This window comes from Urocitellus parryii, chromosome 6 (assembly GCF_045843805.1).
Source record: "Urocitellus parryii isolate mUroPar1 chromosome 6, mUroPar1.hap1, whole genome shotgun sequence".
Taxonomy (NCBI): Eukaryota; Metazoa; Chordata; class Mammalia; order Rodentia; family Sciuridae; genus Urocitellus; species Urocitellus parryii.
Window position 1 is genome coordinate 179308015 of NC_135536.1, and position 24026 is coordinate 179332040.

Below are 24026 nucleotides of genomic sequence, written 5' to 3' on the forward strand. Positions count from 1 at the left end.
CTGCCGATAGCACAGCTCAAGTAAGCAAAAAAAAAAAAAAAAAAAAAAGATCCTCCCTGCTCCTTCCTAATGTTTGTGTTAGTGATAAGATAGTCCCCTGCTTTCCCAGGCCAGCTGAGTTGACTTCTCTCTGCCGTGACTTCCTGTGCTTCCTGTGCTTCCTTTTCCATCCCTGTCAGACTCAGGGCCTTCCAGCTGCAGCTCCAAGGTTGCATTTCTGGAACTCCCCTGACTGCCCCCGACAGGACGAGCCCGTCTTCCTGAAGGGTTCCCACAGCAGCTGGTACCGCTGAGAAGTCCTGTGTAATTGCAGCTATTATTGTTTTCAGAAATTATTTATTCCTATTTGTTGACCTCTCAGACTTAAGCACCTTGGTTGTGGGAACTTTCATTTGTCTTTGCTGTCCCTGCGTATCACACAGCGCCATGGCACACGCGGCGGTTCAGGAAGTCCTTATTGGGTGGATGTGTCCATGGGTTCCGCTCTGGGTCCCGTGTTTGCAACTCCAGAGGCCTCGTCTCTTCTCTTCCTCCTCCTCCTCACAGGGGCTGCGGCTGTGGCCTCCCAGCCATGCCCTCTACCAGCTCTAAGCCGTGTGTCCATCATAGGACCGTGGACATATTCTCAAGACATTTTCCTACACGGTGCTGCAGACTGCAGTCCCTGGCATCTAACTTCTGGTCAGCACTCCAGCTCCCACCTGCGCCCCTCCCAGCACCCTCCCTCACTGCGTCCTGGTCTTTCTACCCCTTCTACCCCGACCACTCAGCTCTGGCCACACCCAGCTCGTTAAATGGCTTGAGGCAGTGCCTGCCTTCTTTTCAGCCCTCTGACTGATGCTCTCCATGAGCCAACTAAACACAAAGTCCTTTGCGAGGTGCTCCCCAGCACCCACAGCTCTGGTCTTCAGGATCTACAGGAAGGCGGCCCGCATGTGAGTGGCCAGCACAGCGCGGGCCACGGGAGGTGCCGTGACAGGTGCACTCCCAGGGCGTGGGTGTCTAAAGCTGGAAAGTCGTATCTGCTTGGGGATCTCGGGGAATGTGAGAAGTGTCACATTGTAGAGGTGGGTATATCATGGAGTGGGGAGGGTAGGACCAACCTTACAAGGAAAGGTGAAGAGACCAGGAAAGGGAAGCAGGCCCCGCTGTGTGGGTTGGGGAGTGCTAGAGGGTAAGAAGCCTGGACAGCTGGAAGCATGTCCCCTGGGAGTGGGACACTGGGAGACCTTGTCTTTAAGGCATTTGCTCTGCTGTCTGCCCACCGGGTGCCCCAACTTGTCAGCTGAGCCTGATCAGCGCTGCCAGCTTACAGTTGTAACTTGTGTGTCCCTTTACTTCATGTCATTTCCTGTCTCTGTGACCTCCCTAGACAGTCTGCTCCTGGGTGACCAAGACCAGGGCTTCTCCTAACCTCCATTTTCCTTTTTTCTTTTCCTTTTTTGCTTTAACTCAGCACTTTGGATTGTGTTCTTGTGCCAAGCTCTCAGTAGGGCCAGGAGTCTGAATTCTCTGCCTCCCGTAACTCATTTCCCTTCAGAAATGAATCAGGGAGCCCCGTCCCCAAGGAGTCCATATTCTGGTAACTGGTAATTAAGTAATTATGGGCACTTTTGCCTCTCTGCCCTGGCTTCTGGTCCATACAGTGGGATCAATAATACCTCCCCACCATCTTTACGTTTGCTAGTAAGGACACGTATGTGTAATGACACTTTAAACTCTGTAGCAATATAGAAATAGGAAGTGTTAGCCCTAGATGCTTTTCGTGTGGTCAAAGTCAGAAGAGATTTTCCTTCCTGGGCCCAGTTGCTGAACACTTTGGAGTGGAGGAGCAGGAAATTAGGATTCTGAGCACACGAGAAGCTAGAGCGACGCCTCTTCCTTTAAACTCCTCGGCCATCAGGCCAGTGCTCCATGACCACCTTGTGAACGTTAGCGTAATCACCAGCTTACCAGGGAATCTACTACCAAATGGAGCCAAGAGTTAGTGGCAGCGACTGGCGGGGCACAGTGGCCCTGGCGGGCTGCGGCCCTCTGCCTCAGAGACAGGCCTTCAGTGGGAGATGAAAAGTAGCCTGTGCGGCTGCAGGCGGCCCCCAGGCAGATGAAGAAGCGGGTTACTGCGCGTCAGTGGTCCCTGAGGGGTTCTTGTGGAGATGGATGACCACAGTGCCGAGCCCTTGCAGTTCGTGGGAGTGGAAAACAGCGTCCCCAGGGCTCTGTCAATGACAGGAGCTGAGCTGTCAGAAGGAACCATGGCCATAAAAATACCCATGGAATTAAGTAATGGGTTGTTGTCATGAGAAGTGTGGGCAGGCACCTGCCGTCCTAAGTGTCCACTAGAAGCATCCACTAGTCATGTGACCGAGGCTCTCCTAAGAGCTCACAGACTGAAGTACAGATGACATTTTTCTCTCATTTGCCACGTGAAAGTTTACTGGTCTGGGGACAAACCAAATTCAGGCCCGCGGGCTTCCCACAGCTCACAGTTGGCAGGAAGTAGATAGTGATGAAGTCGGAGTGTGTGTCCCTTTACTTCATGTCATTTCCTGTCTCTGTGACCTCCCTAGACGGTCTGCTCCTGGGTGGCCAAGACCAGGGCTTCTCTTAACCTCCATTTTCCTTGTGTGACCATGGTGGGCAGCCGGAGGCCTCAAGCAGTGGCTCACCCAAGATGCTCAGGGATTTGGGGAAGGGCCTCAGGTGAGGCAGTTGAAAGGTCGTGTGGGCTTGAGCGACACCCAGGGTCCGTGGCAGGAAGCTGGTGGGGGCTTGAGCTGGGGAGAACAGCTCTCCCAGGAGAAGAGCCTGTAACCTCCTGGGTGGGGGCGAGGGTGCCGGCTGCAGGGGTGATGGCACAGCTCTGAGCACACTCAGCTGACTGAGAGCACGCTGTGAGCGGTGGATCGCCTGGTGTGTGGACTGTAGTGTATGAAGATGTTTTTAAAAAGAATCCACTGGAGAGGAAGAGGGGCAGGGTTCAAAGGACTGGGAAGGAGACCCGCGCACTAGGCCTGTGGCAGAGAGGAGTGTTGGGTTGTGAGCTGCAGTGGCAGCGCTGCACCCTTGGCAGTGGACACAGCGTGAACGAAGGATGCATGGGCACAGAAAGGCTGCCTATACCTCGGCTTCACTAGGCACCCAGAATCATAGAGAAAGGAGGCCTGTCTTCACCGCCAACCTGACTGGGTAGGGGAAGGGTTAAGGGAGAAGTTATATATGGCCGCCCAAACCAAGCATCAAGAAAGAGTGGGCCAAGAAGTTAGTTTCCTAGAAGGAGAGGGTAGAATAGTGGTCACCAGAGGCGAGGAAGCGGGGCAGACCAAAATAGTTAGATGGGCGTGAGCTCCAGTGTTCCACAGCACAGCGGGCGACTGTGGTTCACGGTTTATTACATATTACATAGAGAACTAGAATAGAGTTCAGGGTTCCCACTACAAAGAAGTGATACATGTTTAAAAGGAGGCAGAAATGCTAATTACCCTCATTTGGTCATTATACTTTGTGTACATGTATCGAAATATCACACTGTACCTCATAAATATGTGTAATTGTTATGTGTCAATTAAAATCTTCTAAGATAAAATAAATTTTTAAAAGACTGAGTGGAAACCAATACGTAGCTTAGATTTATATCCCTTCAGCTTATTTTTTTAGTTTTAATATGTGGATAAGATCATTGTGGCCCTCATTCATCAGATAGAAAAGAAATGGGGCGCTGGAGCTCAGGGGTAGAGCACTTGCTTAGCATGTGAGGCCCTGGTTTCAGTCCCCAGCACCACGTATAAATATATGAATGAAATAAAGGTCCATCAACGTCTAAAAAGCAAATTTTTTTTAATGGCTTTAAACTTGACTTCTGGGGCCTCTGCAGTCCATTAAGTGAGGAGCCAAGAAAGGCCCTTCAGGGCAGTGGGAGAGGCGAGTCAGGACGAGGCGGGAGTTACTGTGGCCGGGTGGAAACCCACTCTGCCGATCCACTCGCCGTCCAGCTTTTATGCCCACATGCCCATTTGTTTCTAGGACATTGTGCGGCGTGGAGAAATCATAGACAACGACATGGAGGACGAGTTCTACCTCCGGCGCCTGGATGCGGGGCTCTTCGTCCTCCAGCACATCTGCTACATCATGGCTGAGATCTGCAACGCCAACGTCCCCCAGGTAGCAGGGCCCTCCCAGGTGGCCTGACCTCCCTCCCTCCTTCCTGGCACCTGGTGGGTGGAGACTTGCGAGGGAAGAAGTGGGTCGTGCTCTCCTGGGGTTCCCTCCCTCCGGGTGCACCCTTGTTTTCAGGGGTGGGTGAGGGGATCGAGGTGCTCTACTCTGGTGTTGCTGGGACAAACACCCCCTTTTCCTTCTCTCCTTGCTCTTCCCCCTCCTTTCAGATCCGCCAGAGGGTCCATCAGATACTAAACATGCGAGGAAGCTCCATCAAAATTGTCAGGCACATCATCAAGGGTGAGTTGATGCGCCTGTGTCTGGGCTCTGGGAGTTACGCTCCACTCGCTTCCCCAGCCTCTTCCGTATCCCTGGTGTCTGGCACTGAAAGCATCAGAGGGTCTTCTTGTTCATGTGTCCAGAAGGCTGTGAAGACTAACCCTGCGTGCCTCTGCCTCTGCCCCTCCAGTTCTAGAATGTAAACTCACACCAAATAAGAAGCAGAGGGCTCAGAAATATTTATTTATTTTTTTTTTTTAAAGAATAGTTTTATTTATTTTTTTTAGTTTTCAGTGGACATAACATCTTTATTCTTATGTGGTGCTGAGGATCGAACCCAGCGCCCCACACATGCCAGGCGAGCGCGATACCGCTTGAGCCACACCCCCAGCCCCCCTCAGAAATATTTAAAAAGCAAAACGAAGGGCTGGGGCTGGGGCCAGTGGCAGAGCCCTTGCTAGCACTTTTGAGGCCCTGGGTTCAATTCTCAGCACCACATAAAAATAAATGACGGTATTGTGTCATCTACAAGAAGAATGCATATGGAGCAGCCGAGCGGGCCCTCTAAGTGTCTAACTGTGTAGTGGAATGGAAGAAAGCAAGGGTAAGTCGAGAAACGGCTGGAGACAAGCAGGCCAGGGAGCAGACTCGGGGCAGCGTGGTGGAGTGGGAAGGGCAGCCTCACAGCCTTTGCTGAGTGCACTCACTCACTTTTCCTTGTGAGAAGAAGACATTTTGCAAATGTTGCATAAGGTACTGCCTAATGTGAGGTGAGCACTCAGTCACTTTGAGTTGCCATCTGTCCTCTGTCACCCCTTGGACTCCCTGAAATGCTAGACCTGCCCCAGCTGGAGTGGCTCTGAAGAGGACTCCAGGCAGCAAGCAAGCCTCAGTCAAAAGCAGGGCCACGTGTGTACTTGAGCCGCACAGACTGACACACCTGGGTGGTGGTCAGTGGGAGACACTGCAATACGGTGGCATCAGGGTTTGTAGAGTCAAGCTGGCCCAGATGACCAGAGTCTCCTTCTCTGGCCCTTGTTCTGGCCCATTTCTAAGATGAGGGACTGAGCTGGGCTTCCAGGATTGGCCTTGAAGTTGCTCCTGGGCCTGCATCCTGACCCTGCTACTCATTGGGGTGCCCTGGGCAGGAGCCCAGGTGCTCTGTGCCTGGCAGAGTGGGCCTGAGGTGTGGGTGAGGAGCTCGAGGGCTGCATGGGCCGTAACAAGCTCTCAGCAGACCCTAGCCTGTGGCACCATGAGGCGTTGTGATGATCCTCCTCCTCCTCATCATCATCAGTGAGGTGTAGCTAAAGTCCTGTGAGAAGCCTTTTGGGAGAAGTGGCACTGAGCTGGTCTGTGGGTCTGGGACAAGGACATTCCACAAAGATGGACGAGTGTGACTGAAGGCACGGGGCTGGAAGTCGTGTGCTCAGCAGCGCCCTGCAGACAGGCCACGCGGCAAGGCTGTGTGCCCGTGGTAGACAGGGCACGAGGCCTCGGGTCTGTTGTTCCGAGAGGACCCTGGGCAAGCCTGCCCTGCTGTGGCTCCTGTCGGGACCCAGGGTGCTCTCTTCGCCTGGGCGCCGGATCCACAGAGATTCTGCTGCCGTTGTGCTGCCGCCTCCCTTGGGTGTAGCCGTGGTGACATGAGACTACAGCCTTTAAGTGGCATTTACTTTTAACGCCCACGTGTGCAATTAGAACTTTCATTACTCCGGGCTCTCCTGTCTTGCGTGGCGGCTTCTCCCGCACTCCATCCCTAGGATCCTAATAGTGCTGTGGGGGGGGGGGGCGGGCGCTCTTTCTTCCTCGAACCCTGCTGTGCGTAGCTGAGGTGGATGAGAGCTCCCCGCTGCCGGGAGCCAGCCCCCCTGGCTCATTCCCCCTGTGCACACTGAAGTGCTGGCACAGCTGGAGGCTGAGTCTGTGTTTTCCATGGGGCAAGTGGGTGAGGGTCCTGCACGGACGCCGTCTCCCTTCCCACTGCCCTGCTCCACCAGACCCTTGTATCCCTCTGCCCCAAGTCCAGTTTTCTCTCTTTGAAACTAGTCCCTCGGTTCTGCCTCCAGACTCAGGCGTGAATCTAAGCGCTCCTGTCTCTACTTCCCCATTTATTTCCTTCTGAGCCCTTATCGCAACCTGTGATGGCTTTATTTAAGTAGTCTACTCACTTGATCTGTCTCTTACATTACAATGTAAGCCCCGTGACGAAGGGACACTGTCTGCCAGGTTCACCCCGTCTCCTCAGCTTCTGGGGCCATAATGGGAACCCAACAGATATCTTAAACATTGTGTGGATGTCATTTGGCCAGTGTTCCCTGGGCCTCCTCCAGACTAGCCAAGTGCAGGGCTGGGTGCTGTGTTTCAGAGGGCCTGCCCTCGGATGCTCAGTCTCCTGGGGTGTGTGATAAAGGACACACTCCAGGAGTCTCTCAGCAGGCATTGCTCAGTGCCAGGTGCTGCATCCAGTGCTAGAGACACCAAGCCGTGCAAGCAAGTCCCTGTCCTTGCAGCGTTCACAGTCTGGTAATTATAAGGTGATAAGTGTTGGGTTGGAGTTGTGAGTGGTGCTAAGGTAGCGGCAGCAGCTGAGGAGCAGAGGCTCAGCAGGACAGGACAGGACTGGCGGCTATAGTTAGAGCTCCAGAGAGGGGTCAGGAGTGTGGCTGGAGCATTGTGGGAGGGGCTTGCTGGGCAGGGATGCATTCGGCGGGTGCATATAGGGTCTGGGGTACAGGTAGTGACTGCGTCCCCTTGTTGGCAGCAGCCAGTAGACATTCTCATTAGAGCTCAGGAGAGATGCTCTCTGGGGCATTTGAAGTCATCACAGAGAGGTGATATTTAAAGCTAGGGAATTGAATGCCATTGCTGGGACTGAAGTGGCCTTCGACACGATGCTGACCATTACAATGAAGAGTTCTCCACAGCTTGAGGGTTGTGACAAAGGGTTCTTGGCCCCCTCCCCCTGGCATGACCCTGACCCATGCCAGGGGAACTGTCTCTGGTGCCATAGGGTCTGGACCCTGTGCATCGAGGCTGCCTCAGAGCAGCCCCTGGACACAGCAAGCGAAGACCCTCAGGACAGGTGCCTCCGCCGTGGGAGGGCCGCGCGGGGTCCAGGGGGCTGGCTCTGCAGGCCCCCTCCAGCCGCTCTGGTTCCTTCCTCTCCTCCCCCTCCTGCACCGCCCTCCATCAGAAGGCCTGAAAAACAAAGCCTCATAAAGAGAACCAGCTCGTCAGCCTGTCCTCTTTGATTTTAATTTTGTTTTTCAGTTTGGGTTGCTTCCTTTTTTTTTTTTTTTAACGTACTAATTAGATGCAAGCTCTTTTCTTTGATTTTATGGCCTACATATTTCCTCAGTTTTGCTGGCAGGATGACAGCTGATGTATCCCTTGAGGTCGCAGGAAAACGCTGACGGGGCGGCCCAGCAGGGGCTTTTCCAGGGTTTTTAGTCCCCCCCCCCCTTTCCTGTGGGGCTGCCAGAGGAGCTGGACAGAGGGATGGCTCAGTGGGTCTCTGTCTCCGGAGCTGCCCACATGGCTCCTGAGATGGCCCTCCCTGGAACAGGTGGCAGCTCTGGGCCTCAGGACAGTGGGCCTTTTGGGGAGCCAGGGTCTAGGGACTGAGAGGCCCACCAGAAAAGGGCTGGCAGGCTGGGCGCCCCCAGGACAGCACAGGCTTCCTGCCTTCCCCTTCCGGTGCCCGGCGCCGAGCGGGGCTCAGGTACTGCTGAGAGCGGCACATGCCCAGTAGGACCTCAGGCTTCCCATTGTTCCTCCAGAAATGCAGGATCCCAGTGGGCAGAGTGGACCCTCACTGAGTGCCTGCTCTGGCCAGGCTTTCGATGTCCCTCATCTGTGGTCCTCTGACAACCTCAGGAGACAGATTGATCTCCATTTTGCAAATAAGGAAACTGAGGCACTCTGCAGTTAAGGGATGTCCTCTGCATCACTAGTCATGTTGGAACCCGGGCACAAACGCAGATAGGTCTACACAGTGGTACTTCAGACTTGCAGAAAGGAGGGCTCCCGCTGTGTCACCGGCTCACGTGTGCTTTAAGGGCTTTGAGAAGGAAAAAAAAAAAACGAGGGCATCTACCCTCAGAGAGCACCCCTTGGCATCACAGGCAGGAGGGCTGCTGCAGTGAAGGAGACCCTTAGGAGGCTGTCCCAGAGGGGCCTCCAGTCCCCTCACAGGGTCACAGAGCAGCAGGAAGCCAGTGCCGGGTGCGGAGCTGTGGAGAGAGGAAAGCGTGGTTGTTCACTGTAGCAGTGCCGTGGCCTGCGTCCCCTGCAGCTCCCCGCCGTCTGCGCGGACCTTTTCGTCTTGCAGACCTGAAGCTCAGGGTGGAGGCACTAACCCTGCTTCCCTCCCGCATTCCCCAGCCCCGTGCCAATTGCTGCTTTTATGACTGGGATGACAGTAGGTAAGGAGGTGGCTAGGTCGCGGGCAGACGTGCATGTACGTGACTCCCGCAGCACAGGAGCTGTGACCCGGGAAGCCTTGTTAGCGTAAGTGATTATCAGTGGGTGCCCTGGCCAGTCTCGCAGGTGCCTGAGTCCACGGGTGGAAGTTGTCCACAGCCCTTTGACCTGCTGGTGCCCTTATGGCTTAAAATCTCTCCGAAGCCCATAAACCTGCACTTCCTGTTGCCTTGGGGCTCTTGGTAGCCCCAGCCTTGCCTCCTGGTTTTAAAGCTGTAGAAGCTGGTAGAATTAATCTTCTAATGACATGATGCGTGTGACTTGTGCCTGGACATGGCTCCTGTGGCCACCAGGTCTGTAGAGGCAGGAGAGGATCCTGAGGAGAGGCCTGTGTCAGCCCTCTAGCCAGCTGCCTTGACAGGACTGAGGCTTTTTAGGGACGCCTTAAGCCTGCTGCGCCCTGGACCCTCCTCCCCCAGTCCACCCCAGAGGGCTCCCAGATGCGCTGCCTTGGACATGGAGGTGTGGTGTGGAGGAGGGAGGGGAGGAACCCCCAAGAGCCAGCCTGGCAGGGCTGTAGGGTCTGCCTGGCTCCCCAAGCCCCTGCTTCCTGGCTGGCTGGTCCTGGGCAGCCACCTGCCCTCTTCCAGCTGCAGTTTGTTCATCTGCAGGAGTCCCGGGGAGAACCAGGGGAGCACCCAAGTGTCAGATGCTAGCACGTGGGCCGGCACCCGGGAGCTGGGAGAATGCCAGCCATGTCACTGTTGAGTAGGTGTCCCCACTCACCTGGTGGCAGTGAGCACAACAGGGACGCACAGCCCAGCCTCATCTCCATCTCTGTGTAACTTCAGGCAAGTAGCAGATGACATGTCTGAGTCTTGGCTTCCTTCTCTGTAAGAAAGCAAACCTAGATGCTCCCTCTCTCAGGAAGGCCCTGAGGCTGGGTGCCGGGGACCCAGGACCTGCTCAGCAAACACGGTCCTGCCTGCCTCCGCCAGAGCTGGCGGGAGAGCCATGGGCCACCATGCAGGCCAGACCCAGGGGCTTCATGGGGGGTGGCTGTCAGTGGGTGCTTACAGACAGCTAACATGTCCTCAGGATTCTGGGGATGTGACCCTGTGAGCACTGTGAGCCAAGAAGGACCTCCCACAGCCCGCAGAGTGCTCTCTCTCCTAGGGAGGCGCAGCCTTTCAACCTTCCAAGCTTGTCATTGTCATCTAGGCCTCTGTTAGACTCAAGGGTCTTCTTTCCACTTCCTGTTTTGTGATTACTTGTTTGTCTTCATGGGTATTTGGTGTGAAAATACTGGCTCTCCTCCTCTCTTCCGCACCCTTCCCCCTGTGCTGTGAGGCGGGAGCAGTCAGGCCTGGGGCCCGGCTCTGAACCAGGCTCCTGAGAGCCCTGGAGAGGGCTGGGCGGGCAGCACCCACCTGGTCCATCCTGCCCCCTCTGCCTTCGTCCCTCTCTCCCCACCACCTTGGCTCTCTCTTCATCCGCCATCTCTCCCTACACACACACACTCACACACACACTCACACACACACAAATGAGAGCTCTTCCTGAGACCCCTGGGAAGAGTCTGTTCAATATTCATAAACCCTGCGCAGCGCTGTAACCAGGAGGCAGCGGCTCTACCAGGACGGGCCCAGCAGGGCTCCTCGGGAGCAGAGCCGGGGCGGGCGGAGGCGGCTGCTCAGACTTGCCGTCTGTCTCCTCAGGGATCCTCAGGGCAGTGGTCAGCTTCTAAGAGCCCTGCAGCCCCCACCCCACATCTGTCCTGAGTCCCCTTCACTACCTCGCAGCCCCTCCAGGGGGACAAGGGGCAGGTGTAGCTCTGGAGTGCTCAGGGGCACTTCTCCGGGGGCTGGGAGCAGGCAGGCGGGGTAATGCTTAGGGCAGAGGGTGCCATCTGGGGACCTGCACCACCAGAGGAGCTTTGGGGCGTGTTTCTCCACTGCGCCCGGCTCCTCTGCCAGCCTAGGCGAGGGCAGGCTGCTGCTCCGATGGCCTCGGTTTCCTCTGAGCCGAGTGACGCCTCGCCCCTGCAGTCAGTGCTAGGGCCAGCCCAGGGTGTGAGGTGCCCCCTCCACAGATCTGTCCCCACCTGTGTGAAAGCGACCCCTCCCAGAGGACTGGCCGTCTGGCCTTGCCCTCTTCCCATGGCCTGAGTGACCCAGAAGGTGGTTCTCTGTGAGCAGGGCGGCCTGCGTTGTTCCTGGGCCCTGGAGGGGAAGCTGGCTTTACTCCTGGAAAACTGCTGTCCCAAAGGCCCAGCCCTCCCTCCGCGTCCCTCCCTCCTGGACCCAAGAAGACATTAGAGAGCCAAGTGTTAGTTCAATCCATTAAGACTCCTGCTTCCCGACCGTGCCTCGGGGGGCATTAAATGCTCTGATGGCCATTTCTCTCTCTCCTGGGGCAGCGGCAGCATCACTTATGTGTGAGTAACTTCCACGTGGCCTCAGAGCTTCTCCCGAGGCTCCCCGGCTGCTGCCCGTCACCCCAGCCCTCTCCTCCAGGGGCTGAGACAGGAGGCCTTGGTCATTTGCCGTTGGAGGTGATGGGTGGGCCTAACAGGAGGGTTTCTGTGGGGGAGTCACAGCAGGCACATGTGGGAACCCCAAATCCCGTTTTCCAGCACACGTCCAAAGCGCTACAGAGGAAGGGGGGCAATGAAGAGGTGGCCGGAGTGACCGTGTCCCGAGCGTAGAGGGTGGCGGGGTCACACTCCTCCCTCCGTGTCTGGATTAGCGGACGTGTGATCATGCTGCAGCCTCAGATCCAAGAGTTCCCTGTCCTAGCCAACTGGTGTGCACTTGGCCACCACGCCCCTGTCCACGTTAGTCACCTTGACTTCATGGGGCTTCCGTGTGGCCTCAGAGGCCGGCCCGCGTGTGCAGAGCCTGAGCAGCCTGAACACAGAGGGGGGGACGTCTGTCGGGGTGGCCTTGCAGGGTGTGTGGATGTCCCCCGTGATGTCACCAGGCTGGGCAGAGGAGGCTCGGGAAACGAGTGTTCCTGGAGCGCCATGTCTGCCGGGAGCTTGGGCTTGTTTTCAGGGTGGCCCAGGGTTGAGAGCAGACCGGTGCCAGCTCTGCCCAGGCCTTGCCCCGCTTCCTGTGAGTGTGGGTCGGGGACCTCAGAGGGCAGTGAGGAGTTGGAGCACCTCGTCCCCTTCCCTCCCTCTGTTCTTGATACCTGGTCGTGAGAGTCACAGCGGGAAGCCCAGGCCACCACGGACTGGGAGGTCGAGGTTGTGAATGAAATGGCGTCTTGCCGACCCCAAGCTGGGATGACAGGGCAAGCCAGGACCTGGTCACTCTCCACAGTGCCCTGAGGTCTTCCCCTGGGGCCTCCTCCCCACAGCCTGGTCCTCCTGCTCCCTGGAGCCCAGCTCCCCCACCCTCAGGGAGCTCTGCTCCCGCCTCCCCGTGGCCCGTAGCCCCCTCCTCCCCTCCCCCCCCCCCCCCGCAGCACCCGGCTGCTTGAATCTCTTGGGGGTGGCCCAGCCCCCACAGCTCTCCCGGTTGGTGCAGAGACCTGCCCTCTCCATCCTTGGGGACCCCACTCGTTGTCACCTTCCCACTACTTTGTCACCTGTCTGGGTGATTTCGATTCGCCCCTCCTCTCACACCCACTTCCACCCTCTCGCGGATCCTGTTGGGTCCTCCTTCTGAAGGCATCAGTCTGTCTGCACGTCTCCCCTCCACCACGGCCTGCTTGGTCCCAGGGCACCCAGTCACCCCCTGCTCCACCCCTCCGCCCTCAGGGCGCCTCCCACACAGCGGCCAGAGGAACCAGGAAAAGGCACTCTCAGAACCCGGCCAGACGCCCCTCTCGGGGAAGATCCAGGGTGCTCTCAGCCTGGCTCCCCCGGCCCTGGCCCCGGGCTCTGGATACACAGACCGGCCAGCCCTCGGATGGATCAGGCAGGCCCCCCTCGGAGCCCCCCTCCCAGCCTTCCCACCCTGGTCTCCCTCGAGTCTTCAGCCTCTCCTTCCCCAGGAGCCTCTGGCAGCCATCTTGGGTGTATTATTTACGTTTTGGGTTATTAACCTCTCTAGAAAGTAGGCTGTGTATAAGCAGAGATTTCCGTCCATATTGGTCATTATTGTGTTCCCACTGCCACAGATAGTGGTTCTCATAGGGTACGTCAGTGTCACCTGGAGGACTTGGTAAATGCAGGTTGCCAGCCTTACCCTCTGTTTCCTGTTTAGAGTGGGCCCAGGATCTGCATTTCTAGAAGGTTCCCACATGCCGCTGCTGCTGGCCAGGTCCACATGCTGAGACCGCTAGCCCAGGACGTGCTTGCCCAGCAGGCCTGCCTCTGCCCATTTGTGCCATGATAACAAAGTACCTGAGGCTAGATAGTTTTATAAAGAACAGAATTCCTTCCTTACAGTTCTGAAGGCTGGGATGCTCCAGGGTCACAGTGCTGGCCTTTGCTGTCTGGTCAGGGCCAGAAGGTCAAGGATGCCATGTCCTCACATTGCAAAAGGCAGGACAGAGGCCTAGCGAGCTCCCTGGGGTCTGTTCTTGTCCCTGAAGGTGGAGCCCAGTCACCACCTAGCTGGGGATTGAGTTTCAGGGTGAATGTTGGAAGGGACATGTTCAAGCACAGCAGCAGCCATTAGGCGTGTGTTGGGGACATGGGCCACCTAGCCTCCCGAGCGCATGCCTATAGTACAGCCTAACCCTGCCCTTGTCTCCCTAGAGTACGCAGAGAACATCGGGGACGGCCGGAGCCCAGAGTTCCGGGAGAGCGAGCAGAAGCGCATCGTGGGCCTGCTGGAGAACTTCTAGAGCCCCGGCCAGCACGTGGACAGCCGCTTCCCCCGGAACTGTCTCTGCACAGCTCTGTGTGCTCTGGACAATTAAAGCTAGTTTTGGAACCCCGGACTGGCCTTCTTTGTAGCGAAGCTCCCCTCTGACCCGTTCCCTACGCGCTCAGAGCAGAGCGGGGCAGTGATGGCGTCACCACCGCGGTTGCCCTGGTGCGTGCCGGAAGCTGCCTTCTGTCTCTAGGCAGTGGGGAGGACGTGGACTGGGCCTACCTCGGACTTCAGCCACAGCACAGCTCCTGGTGTCAGAGTCACTCAGGGACAGGGCACAGGGGACAACAGACACACAGTGGTCCCCCCACCATCCACTTTCTGTGGCTTCAGGGACATTGTCAGGTCAGCAGTAGCCTGCTGCTACATCCTGGCACCTGCATCACTCACCTTGCCCATCTCACCCTCGGGTGACGTCCACGTCACTCCAAGGAGGGGGTGGCACAGTTAGACGTTTTGAGAGCAGGGTCACATCACGTAGCCTGGATTACGGTGTATGGTTGAATGCTCTTTCTCACCACTAGTCACTGTTGTTGATCTCTATAAATGAACCTTGTCACCTGTGTGTCTGTGTTGGAAAAAACCACACAAGGTTCAGTACTGTCCACAGGGTCAGCGTCCACGGAGATGAGGGGTCCCCACCTGAACAGTGGCAGCAGATCTCGTGTGGCCTGGTGCTAGTGGTTTGAGCTCCCGGGTGGTCCTGAGCATGGGAGGGAGGCCTGGAACAATCTCACCTGACTGCCTGCCAGCAGCATCACTGGGTGAGTGGCTCCGACTGAGTGTCCCGAGCATCAGAGCAGGTGGATGGTGCCCAGACGGGGCCACGGGGAGGCTGCCCTGGCTGAGCCACAGCATAGCCACAGAGGCACAGCAGGTGCCTTGGACGCGGGCCGCCAGGTCTCCACACAGGTAGCTTCCGAAACGGAGCCTCACCCGTCTGACCCAGATCAAGAGCTGGTCACCTCCTCTGCAGAAGGCGGCAGTGCTGCAGCGTGGCCCAGTCCGGCCTCAAGAGAGGAGTCCTCGAGTGTTCGGAGGCAGCAGGATGGCTGCAGGGGCTGCTGCACCTGGTACCAGGCCCAAGGGGCAGCTCCCATCACGCGCTGAAGCCTGAGGGCCACCACCTGCCAGTCAGCAGGACAGGTGAAGTCCGCTTGCCATCCCAGCCAGTGTGCACCCTGCTTCGGCTGCTGGTGAAGAGCGGGGCCAGCCCTGCCCACCTGGGCTCCGGGGCAGCCAGCAGGTGGGCGGAGCAGAGGGCCCGGCCCACTCCCGAGGCAGAGAGTTCCACCGGGATGCCTGCCCCGTGCCCCTCACTAAGTGTACCACGTCCCTGCTGGCACCGTCACCCCTCATTCCAGAAAGCCAGGACGGATCTCACAGGGTGACCAACAGACAGCCCAAGATCCTGCAGCCAATAAGCAGCAGAATCTACGTTCAAGGCAAGTCTGCCACTGCAGAGTCCCTGTGCTCCCTCCCGAGCCACCTCTATCGAGAAGACAGTCACGGATCGCTGGCTGACACTGCGCTTCGATCTGCCCCTCTGTCAATATGAGGTTGATGGATTCGCAGCACAGAAGGGGCCACACGGAGCGGTGGAATGGGGCTGTGCAGCCGGGGTCAGTGCTCGGAGGTGGTCACCCCTGGGCTGTATTTTCCTCGACACTGTTGGTTTGTAAGCAGGTCACTCTGGCCCGTGGAACAGAAGCTCGGAACTTAGCAAGAGACATGTGGAGGGGAGTCTTCCCACCCCGTGGGGCTTGCCCGTCCCTGGAGGCAGCACCTGCCACCTGATGTCCTCCCAGGGTCCCAGGCAGCCCTTTTCCAGCCGTCGGCTTCCTCAGCCTGTCAGAAGCCAGCACAGGGAGGGGGCTTCGTCATCTCCAGGCCACTCACGCCTCAGCTGTGCCTGGCCTTGCCTGCTGGGTACACTGGGGAGCCTCCCTAGATCCTGTGTGGCCCCAAAGTCCCTCTGCTAAAGCCTTGTCTGAAGGCACCCTCCTACAGTTGAGGAGTGTCCCCTGAGTTCTGAGAGCAGGGGGCGCACAGGCATGACCCTGGGGCCCCGAGGAGCCCATCCCAGGTGCGGAGAGGCCAGCAGCACCCTGCTCGTTAACAGCCACTGCACCTTTAGTACCAGGTCAGCTGGGGACTAACCCATCCTGGCCGCCGGGCTGGGTCCCGGCCCCTGAATCTGCTCGTGGCCAGCTGAGCGCTGAAGGCTCCCGAGAGCAGCCCTCTGGAAAATTCCCTGGGCTCCGGGGGGTGGATGTCCTGGCCTCAGGGTGCTGAACTCCACTCTGCTGCCCACCGCTCATGTCCGGGGCACCCCAGGGGGCCAGTGTTCCTTTTCCCACTGAACACGGCAGCCGCGCAGCCTTGCAGCAGAGTTAGCCCGGTGTCCTCACGAAAGAAGTGGGGTCTCCCTCTCCACCTCTGCAGCCGAAGACGGCCGCGTCTAAGCCAAGGGGGTCTGCCTGCAGGCCTGGGGGTGTGTTATCAGGGAAGCCGGGAGCCCTCCTTCAGTGGCCCCTGCAGCATCCTCCGCCATCAGCGAGAGTGTCACTTAGTGTCGACAGGGAGATGAGACTCGCTTTCCTGAAGGCAGGGCTCCTTGATGAGGAGTCGCCCCAGCAGCAGAGGGACAGGCAGGGCCACGGCCTCCAGTCGGCCTGGCTCCTGGGTGCGCACGGGAAGTGCTGGCGTCACAGCGGGGCCTCCGTCATCTGTGCTGGGAACAATGGCGCCCCTTCCTCCAGTCACCTCTGGATCACGCAGCACGCAGGGGCCTCGCTCTAGACTGGGGGGATGGAAGGACGGCCACGAGCCAGCCTCCCTGCCAGTGCCTCTCCTGGCCACCCGGCCCCTCCCCAGAAGCTGTCGTGGCTGATGAGCTAAACGCACCTTCCCCAAGGGGTGGCCTTGGGTGTTTCAAGTGCATAAAAAGTATCTTTAACACAAAGGACGGCGCCTTGCTTCTCACCCCGGGTACCGAACTCCGGGCCACCCAGCTCCTGCAGTAGCCGAGCTGCGTCGCGAAGCTCCCCTATAACTTGCTAATGGACTAATCGTGTGATGGACATTTCAGTGGTGTCTGGTCCTTGGCTCTCACGGTGCTGCGGGAGCCTCTTGTAGAGAGCGTCGTTTCACACCCGGGTGAGCTTAGATCCCAAGTTGAATGGCCAAGTCAAGGAGAAGGACCCTTTTCACTGTGATGTGATTGCCGGGTCGCCCTCTCTGCATCAGCGGGGGTGCCCGCGTCCCGCGCCCACGCCTCCCCAGCACAGAGGCCAGTGCCTCCCGTGTGCCCTTCTGAACCGCCCGTCGCTCACACGAGAGGTCACTCGGGTCTGGGAAGAACGGGTTTACAGGTGTGTGCCAGGTGAGCTCTTCCCCTGAGCCAAGGACGTCCCTGAGAGCCGGTCCCACCCTCGTCCCTGACAGGGAAGCACTTCCATCCACGACCCCGTTTCACAGATGAGGAAACCAGACCCGAGCGTCCACTTCCCCTTCCTCACCGGGCGCCCCCCGAGGTGTGCACGGCAGGGCTTACATGAGCTTCGGGCTGTGACACCACCAGGCAGGTTGTGCAGGAGCGGGAGTGACCTGTGTCCAGCTTCACCGAGCCAGCGACAGGCCAAGTCCTTGTCCCACTTCCCCCAGGCCTTTCAGTCCCCAGAGGAGGCAGATCCCAATGGCGGGTCAAGAGGCACCCTCTCGGGGTCTTCCAGGAAGTGCCCAGGTCCCAGAGGGAGCTTGGGCCCCAGTCAGGAGGAGGGCTGTGTGAGCTGGGTCCACCTAGGTCCCCAGAAGGAGCTTTGCTGTCAGGGCCCCGGCAGCAGCTGGGGGGAAGCCATGGGGGACAGACTCCAGCCACAGCTCCCGGGGCTCCCAAGGGGCCCCATCCAGAACCCCCCAGGAACACAGGGACAGGAGACCCGGGCCCTCAGCTCAGCCCTGCCCACCCTCTGGGAGCCGTGAGATGTCCCTCACACTCAGAGTCACTTCTTCAGTCACCAACTGAAAGCCAGAGTCTCTGAGGGGCCAACCTGGGGAATCGCACAGAGACCGGTCCCTGTGGCCGCTCTGGGTACACCAGGAATCACCCACCACCATCCCTCCGTCCTTCACTGGACACCTGTTGTGAGCAGCACCACCCCTGTCCCAGGAGGTCACACCTGTGGGACAGACCAAGGCAGTAAACACGGAAACAAATGTGGGGGATGATTCCCAAGGGCCATCGTGGAACAAACAAGGTGCACGGTGACCGAGAACAGGGGACTGGCTTTGGGGCCAGTGGTCTGGGAAGTCCTTTCTGAGGCATAAGCTTCCTTTGACCTGCGCTAAGCTCTCAGTGGTGTCAAGGAGCCTGGCAGCCAAAGAGCTGGAAACAGAGGGGTCTAAGCAGAGGCTCAGGTGCAAAGGTCCTGTGGTAGAAACAGAGATCACCGTCATTCTCTAGAAAAAAGCCAGAAGAGACCATGGCAGCTGGACCTAAGGGTGAGGCAGGGGCCAGTAGGAGACAAAGCCAGGACTGTGGCAGTTCTGAGCAGGAAGAGGTGCGGTTTGATTTGAAAGGATGCCTTTGACTGCTTTGTGGGAGACACAGTGTGGAGACCAAGCAGGGCAGGGGGATGGCCAAGAAGGGCTAGAGCACTCTGTTCCCGGGGGAGGTACCGAGGCTTTGGGCCAGGCTGGGGACTGGGAGGTGTTGAGGGTGGACTAACAGGTCTCCGTGCAGGGAGCAGCCTGCCCCGGCTTCCCCAGCGCTAGGCCTGGAGGCCCCTCACTGGCCCAGCAGAGTCAGGTGGGGCCCTCGGTGGGAGCTGCTCAGTACATAAATATCCTTAATGAATAAATAGAAGTGCTTTCAGGGCTGGCGGGGCCTATCATTTCCACCTGCCGTAAAATTTCATTAGAAGCAGGCGCTGCAGGGGAGAGGAACAGCGCAGTAAATCTGCCCGCCCACCCCAGCCCTGCCTGCCTGAGCCACCGCTCCCCACTGAGGCCTTCTGGGCCAGGCCAGTGGGGTCCTCCCCTCCCCTTCCTGCACCCTAGGGAGCGAGAGGCAGCAGTGGGCGAAACCCAGGGGCCTTGCCCTCCTTGGCTGGGAAGGGGGTGCCCTGGGTCTGCCCCATCGGGGAGCCCATGTTCAACAGAGGAATCCTGCCACAGAGCTGTGGGCTGGCACCGGGTTTACAGGTGCGGAGACCGTTCCCACGAGACCAGGTGACTCTGCTCACATCACCCAGGACCAGCAGGCCCAGAACTCAGGGCAACCACAGCGAAGCTACGTTCCTCAGCATCAGCTCAACGCCAGGCTCCACACCAAGACCTGATCAGGCGCCTTCTTGTGGGGTCCTGGAACCAGCCCGTCCTGCAGACAGAACACTGAAGCCCGCCACCCCACGCAGTGACAGAGCCACCCAGTCTCCACTCCCTGTTTCTGGTTCTTTCCAGTGTGATAGGGCTGGGGCTGTTTTCTAGAAATCATCAAACTATGAGCCTTTGGAAGGACCAGGTTAGAAAGTTCCCTGTGTGACAACCCCGTACCAGTCGTCTCCGAGCTCCCTGGGCATCTTCCTAGGTTGCCACGCCCACTTCCACTTCACAAATCAGAATAGGAAGCACAGAGAAATCTAGGAATCCGCCCAAGGCCACACAGCTCTACCTCGGATGCCTGTGGTTGAATCGCCAGCCCCTCCCGTGGCCCCACTGCCACAGTCCCTTAGCTGAAGGTGTGGAGCCAGGAAGCCTGGCCAAATGGGCAGGCCCTGCTGGCAGCCTGCCCGGGCCGTGGTCATCAGTTAAGCTCATTAAGTGGCCGTGACAGGACATGGCCGGGGCCAGCTGCTTGCCCTCCTGGGATCGAGGCCTGAGGACAGGCTCCTGCTCACAGCAGCTGCAAGCAAAGTCCTCTCTGTAGCTGGGGAGGATCAAGAGGTGCTTGGAGCAGCCTCCACCAGGCTGCTCCGTGGACTCCCCGGCAGCCATGGGACTCGGGCAGCAAACCCAGGGCTCGGATGCGGGCTCCCTGGTTGACCCCAGCCCTGCCGCTCCCCACGGTGCCACCCCAGGCAAGCCACCGCACCTCTCTGACCTCCGTGTCCTCATCTGTTAATGAGGGCTGGACCTTAGATGCTACGGCCAGCTGAGGCAGGGCGGGGCCGGGCGGCTGCCCAGGGCTGAGCAGTGTCCCTCTTCACTACCCTTGACCTTGTCTCACGGTGTTTCCTTGTTCACCTCCCTCCCAGGCTGTGAGCTGACTCATCGTTACTTGTCCGCGAGGGCAGCCAGTAGGGGCAGGGTGAGCAGCGGGCCTGGACACGGGGCCTGGCGGGGGTCAGGGAGTTGGGCCCCAGGGAACGGCCGTCCAGCTGCTGCCCACAGCCCCACCCGGGCTCCCTCACCCAGTGCAGCGCACAAGGCTGGCCCGGCCGTCCACACCCTCCTCTCCGCCTGCCCTGCCTCCCCCGACCCCTGGGTTGTTCTAGACTAGATGCTGCCCTCCCTGGGAAGCAGGGACCCTCAGAGCCCAGGTCGCCCCCTGCACAACTGCCCTTGACTGGAGGCCCAGGCTCTGAGCAGCCTTCCCCAGGCTTGGACTGCAGAGGAGGGGGCTGCATCCCATCCACTCCCCCCAGGCAGTGCCCAGCCTGGGGCCTGCGCCTAACAGCTGCTTCCTCACCCTTTGGCAAATAGCTTCTGAGCTCTTGCTAAGCGCCAGGCGCTGCGCTGTGGTTGGGGTGAAGCAGTACTCCCGGCAGAAGCGCTGGAGGGAAGAGCCTGGTCTGAGTGGACAGGGAAGGCCTTTCGGAGAGGGGCTGTCAGGGCTGAGGCAGGACTGACCAGCCAGCAGCTGCGAGGGGGGCTGGGAATTTCTGAGCAGGGAGTGCAAAGGCCCTGGGGCAGGTGTATGCTTCACATAGTCAAGCAACAGCCAGATGTGCCCAGAATGAGGAAAGGTGGGTTTGCCAGATGAGCAGGGGTCAGACCACCCAGGCCCTGGCAGCCCAGGGAGTGGCTGGGTGTCTGCCACTCACCTCAGGGAGGCAGGGTTTCCTGGGAAAGTGACCTCAGGGGGTATGTGCAGGAGATGGCAGCGACTGAACCATGGAGCCAGGGAGGAGAGGGAGAAGATGGAGGGAGCGGGAGGCAAGGCTGGGAAGTGCCTCCGTGGTGGGGCAGAATCCAGGCTCCTCTCACCCTCCATGTCCTCTGATCCTGTCTTTGGGGACCAGCACCCAGCCCGGGCTCACAGTGGTCAGGGCAACATCTGGAAGCAGAGGCTCTGGCGGGAGGTCCCTGCTGCTCTCCCTGACCAGGGACCTCCAGAGAGGCATTGCGAGGACCCAAGGCACGAGGTAAGGTCAACTCTGCGCCCGGGGCCTACAGACCCAAGGTCAGGAGGGTCACCCCACCAGGAGGGGCTTGCTGTCCCCAGCCCCAGCCGACGGGAGAGAAAGCCGAGGGCCAGAAGGGGCGGTGCTGGATGGCCACAGCCGTTACAGGCGAGGGCCGAGACCTGAGCTCCAGCCCAGGGTGGTCAGTCACATCCTGACGTCCTGGGTCCTGGGGAGCAAATGTGGCCGCCAAGTGGGGGGGATGCCGTCAGGACACAGAGACCCGACGGGGCATAAGAGCGCTCATGCTCCCGGGGCATCAGGAAGGGCACCATGGAGGAGGCGGCCTCTGACCCAGCCATGAAGGCCAAGTGACCTCTGGTGGTGGAGGATGGGGCGGGGGGGGGGTGCAGAGGTGGCAGCAGGGTGGAGGCCAGGGGAGGAGGCTGCAGAGTACTGTGCAGGGGACGTGGGACAGGAAGGGAGGAGAGAGCCACAGGAAAGGCACCTGGGAGGCGGGCAGGAGCCAGGGAAGGGGACCTGGACGCCAAGGACAAGTGTCCGCAGCCTCCCGAAGCCCTCGAGGGACCCTGGAAGGCCTGGATCCAGAGAGAGGGGTCCGGGCGGGAGTCTGAGCCTCCCTCCTGTTCTGCGCCTCTTGGGTGGAGAGAGGGCAGGGCAGGAGGCGCGGGAGCAGGGTGGCCGCTGGGGCGCCATCCCCGGCAAGCCACCAACACAGCTCCAAGTGGGGAGAGGCCTCGGGGCGAAGAGGACGCTGAGGGCAATCGTGAAGCTGGAGAGGGCCAGACCTGGCTGGGGGCGGGGCTAAAGGCAGAGGTTGGATCCCCTGGACAGTCAATTTGGTCACCTCCCCTGGCCAGACAGGAAGCCACTGGTTATTCACCCATCCATCTCTCCTGTCATCCACCTGCCCATCCTCCCATCTGTCTGTCCACTCATCCTTTCTTCACAGTCCCTCCATGTCCAGGGGACATGGGAATGACAGGACAGGTCCCTAGCTCTCTGGAGCAGTTCAGTCTGATGAGGGAGACCACTGTGACAAGAGGTGGTCAGCCCAGGTGACCAGGGAGACAGAGTCAGGAGACAGAGGGGGGAGGGGCCTCATTGCAGCCAGCTGCACCTTGAGACAGTGGGTCTGCAATGTCATTGTCCCAAACAAAGGACAGTACACTATTAGTGTTATTAATATCATTAATCTAATTAAATGGCAATTACAACTAAGAACACAGTGATAAAAATGCCACCTTGGATTTAAACGGCTCTTCTTCTCCAGCACAAGAGTGAACCGTGTCCCCTGCGCTCAGCCCCTCACCCCGCTGGGGCGCTGTGCATGCAGTAGGTGCTCAGTCAACCCCGCATTCAGGGTCACAGCTCAGACACCACAAGTCCAACCCCCACCCCGATATGACAACCCCCCAACACCGCCGCGGCACACCCTGGGAGGGGAGGCCACAGGCAGATCACCCATGAGTCTGGAGAAAGCGGATTCCCAGTCGCCTCCCAACCCACTCTGTCCCCAAAACCTTTGTCCCCCCGGGAAGAAGCCGCTGTCGGACGCAGCCGTGCCGTAGCCATTAAACAAGGCAGATTCTACCGGAGCCGAATCGCAGGCACCATGGACACCGAGTCACTCAGTCCGGAACGAGAAACCCCTGGGCAGGGAAACGGAAGTAGGAACAGACAGAGCAGGAGACAGCACAGGTCCCCTCCCTGTCACCAGAGCCAACCCCTCCTGCAGCCCTCCTGGGAGGTGGGTCTCCTGGTCCTTACGTGAGGCCTCTGCTCCCAGAGGCCAAGGGGGGCCTGGAAGGGGCTGTGGGATCTGGGCCAGGGCAAGAGCCATCACAAGAGTCCACCAAAAACACGTGTCATTCAGGCTGCCAGCAGGGCCGCGAGGGCCCGGCCAGGCTGGGCAGAGCTGGGCTTGACCAGGAGCCAGGACACTGCCCGGGGCCTCGGTCCTGGCCAGCCCACCCTGAGGCCAGTCCCAGGAGGCTCTGTCCCACTCAGTCGGGTCGTGCTTTGCAGGCTGGCTCCGCTGTCCCTGCCCACCAGAGTCCTGTGAGTCCATCTTAGACAGGTTGTGAGCAGGGGGGCGAGTCCTGCGTGATTCCATCCCTGCATCCCCCCCATCGTCCCCACCCCCGTCGTCCCCACCCCCATCGTCCCCCACCCCCATCGTCCCCACCCCCATCGTCCCCCACCCCCGTCGTCCCCACCAGGGCAGAAGCAACCCAACAGAGAGTTCAAGACTCAACTTGCCCTGTTTGCTGGGCTCCTCCCTGGGCCAGCAGGACCCTGGGCTCCAGGAGAAGACGGGGACAGACACTGAGCCCTGCTCCCGAGGCGCTCGCGGAGGGGGGAAACTCTGATGGGAACGAGCAGCAGGAAGAGCATCCCGGGGACGAGTTCAGGAGGGGACTGGGGTGTGCGGCGGCGGTGCTGGGAGGGTTCTGGAAGGCCACACCCGGGAGGTGATGTCTGACCCGGGATCCTCAGGAGCAGCATGAGAGGAGCTAGAGGAATGTTCTAGAAAGACCAGAAGAGTAAGCCAACTGAGAGGATGGGCTTATGGCCAGGCAGAGGGGAAAATGAAGAGGAGGGGGCTGCCGTGGGTGTCCCGGCTCCTGGAGGGGTCACAGGCCCTCATTCCCCCTGCCTTGTCCTCCCGCAGCCCCTTGGTCCCCTCCACTCTCCTGGTCACTGCTCCCCCTCCACTGTGGGCTCATGGCTGCGCCCTCAGCCGCATCACCCCTCCCCTCCCCTGCTCGTCACCTAGGCCGGGAGGTCCCAGGAGCAAGCTCCCAGGCTCGGGTCGCGTCTCTGAGTGACGAGAGAGCACCGTCCGCAGACCTCGGGGTTCTGCCCCCTCGAGGCCGGGGGCCCTGACGTCAGCCCTCCTGGGAGACGTGGAACAAGGGACCGCTCTCCTGAGCCTGCATGGCCACCCTGGCCGCCATGTTCCTTC

At 59.3% G+C, this 24026-nt stretch overlaps 1 protein-coding gene across 1 annotated transcript in view; it reads left to right on the top strand.

The window, feature by feature from the left end:
- Positions 1-14203, top strand: part of Ctnnbl1 (catenin beta like 1) — a 155013-nt gene extending 140810 nt beyond the window's left edge. Inside the window, exons 14-16 of the mRNA XM_026383174.2 lie at positions 4024-4161; positions 4386-4458; positions 13574-14203. Of these exons, the coding sequence (XP_026238959.2) occupies positions 4024-4161; positions 4386-4458; positions 13574-13662 (300 nt within the window). The 3' untranslated portion in view covers positions 13663-14203. The remainder of the gene's footprint in view (positions 1-4023; positions 4162-4385; positions 4459-13573) is intronic.
- Positions 14204-24026: the final 9823 nt, after the last annotated feature.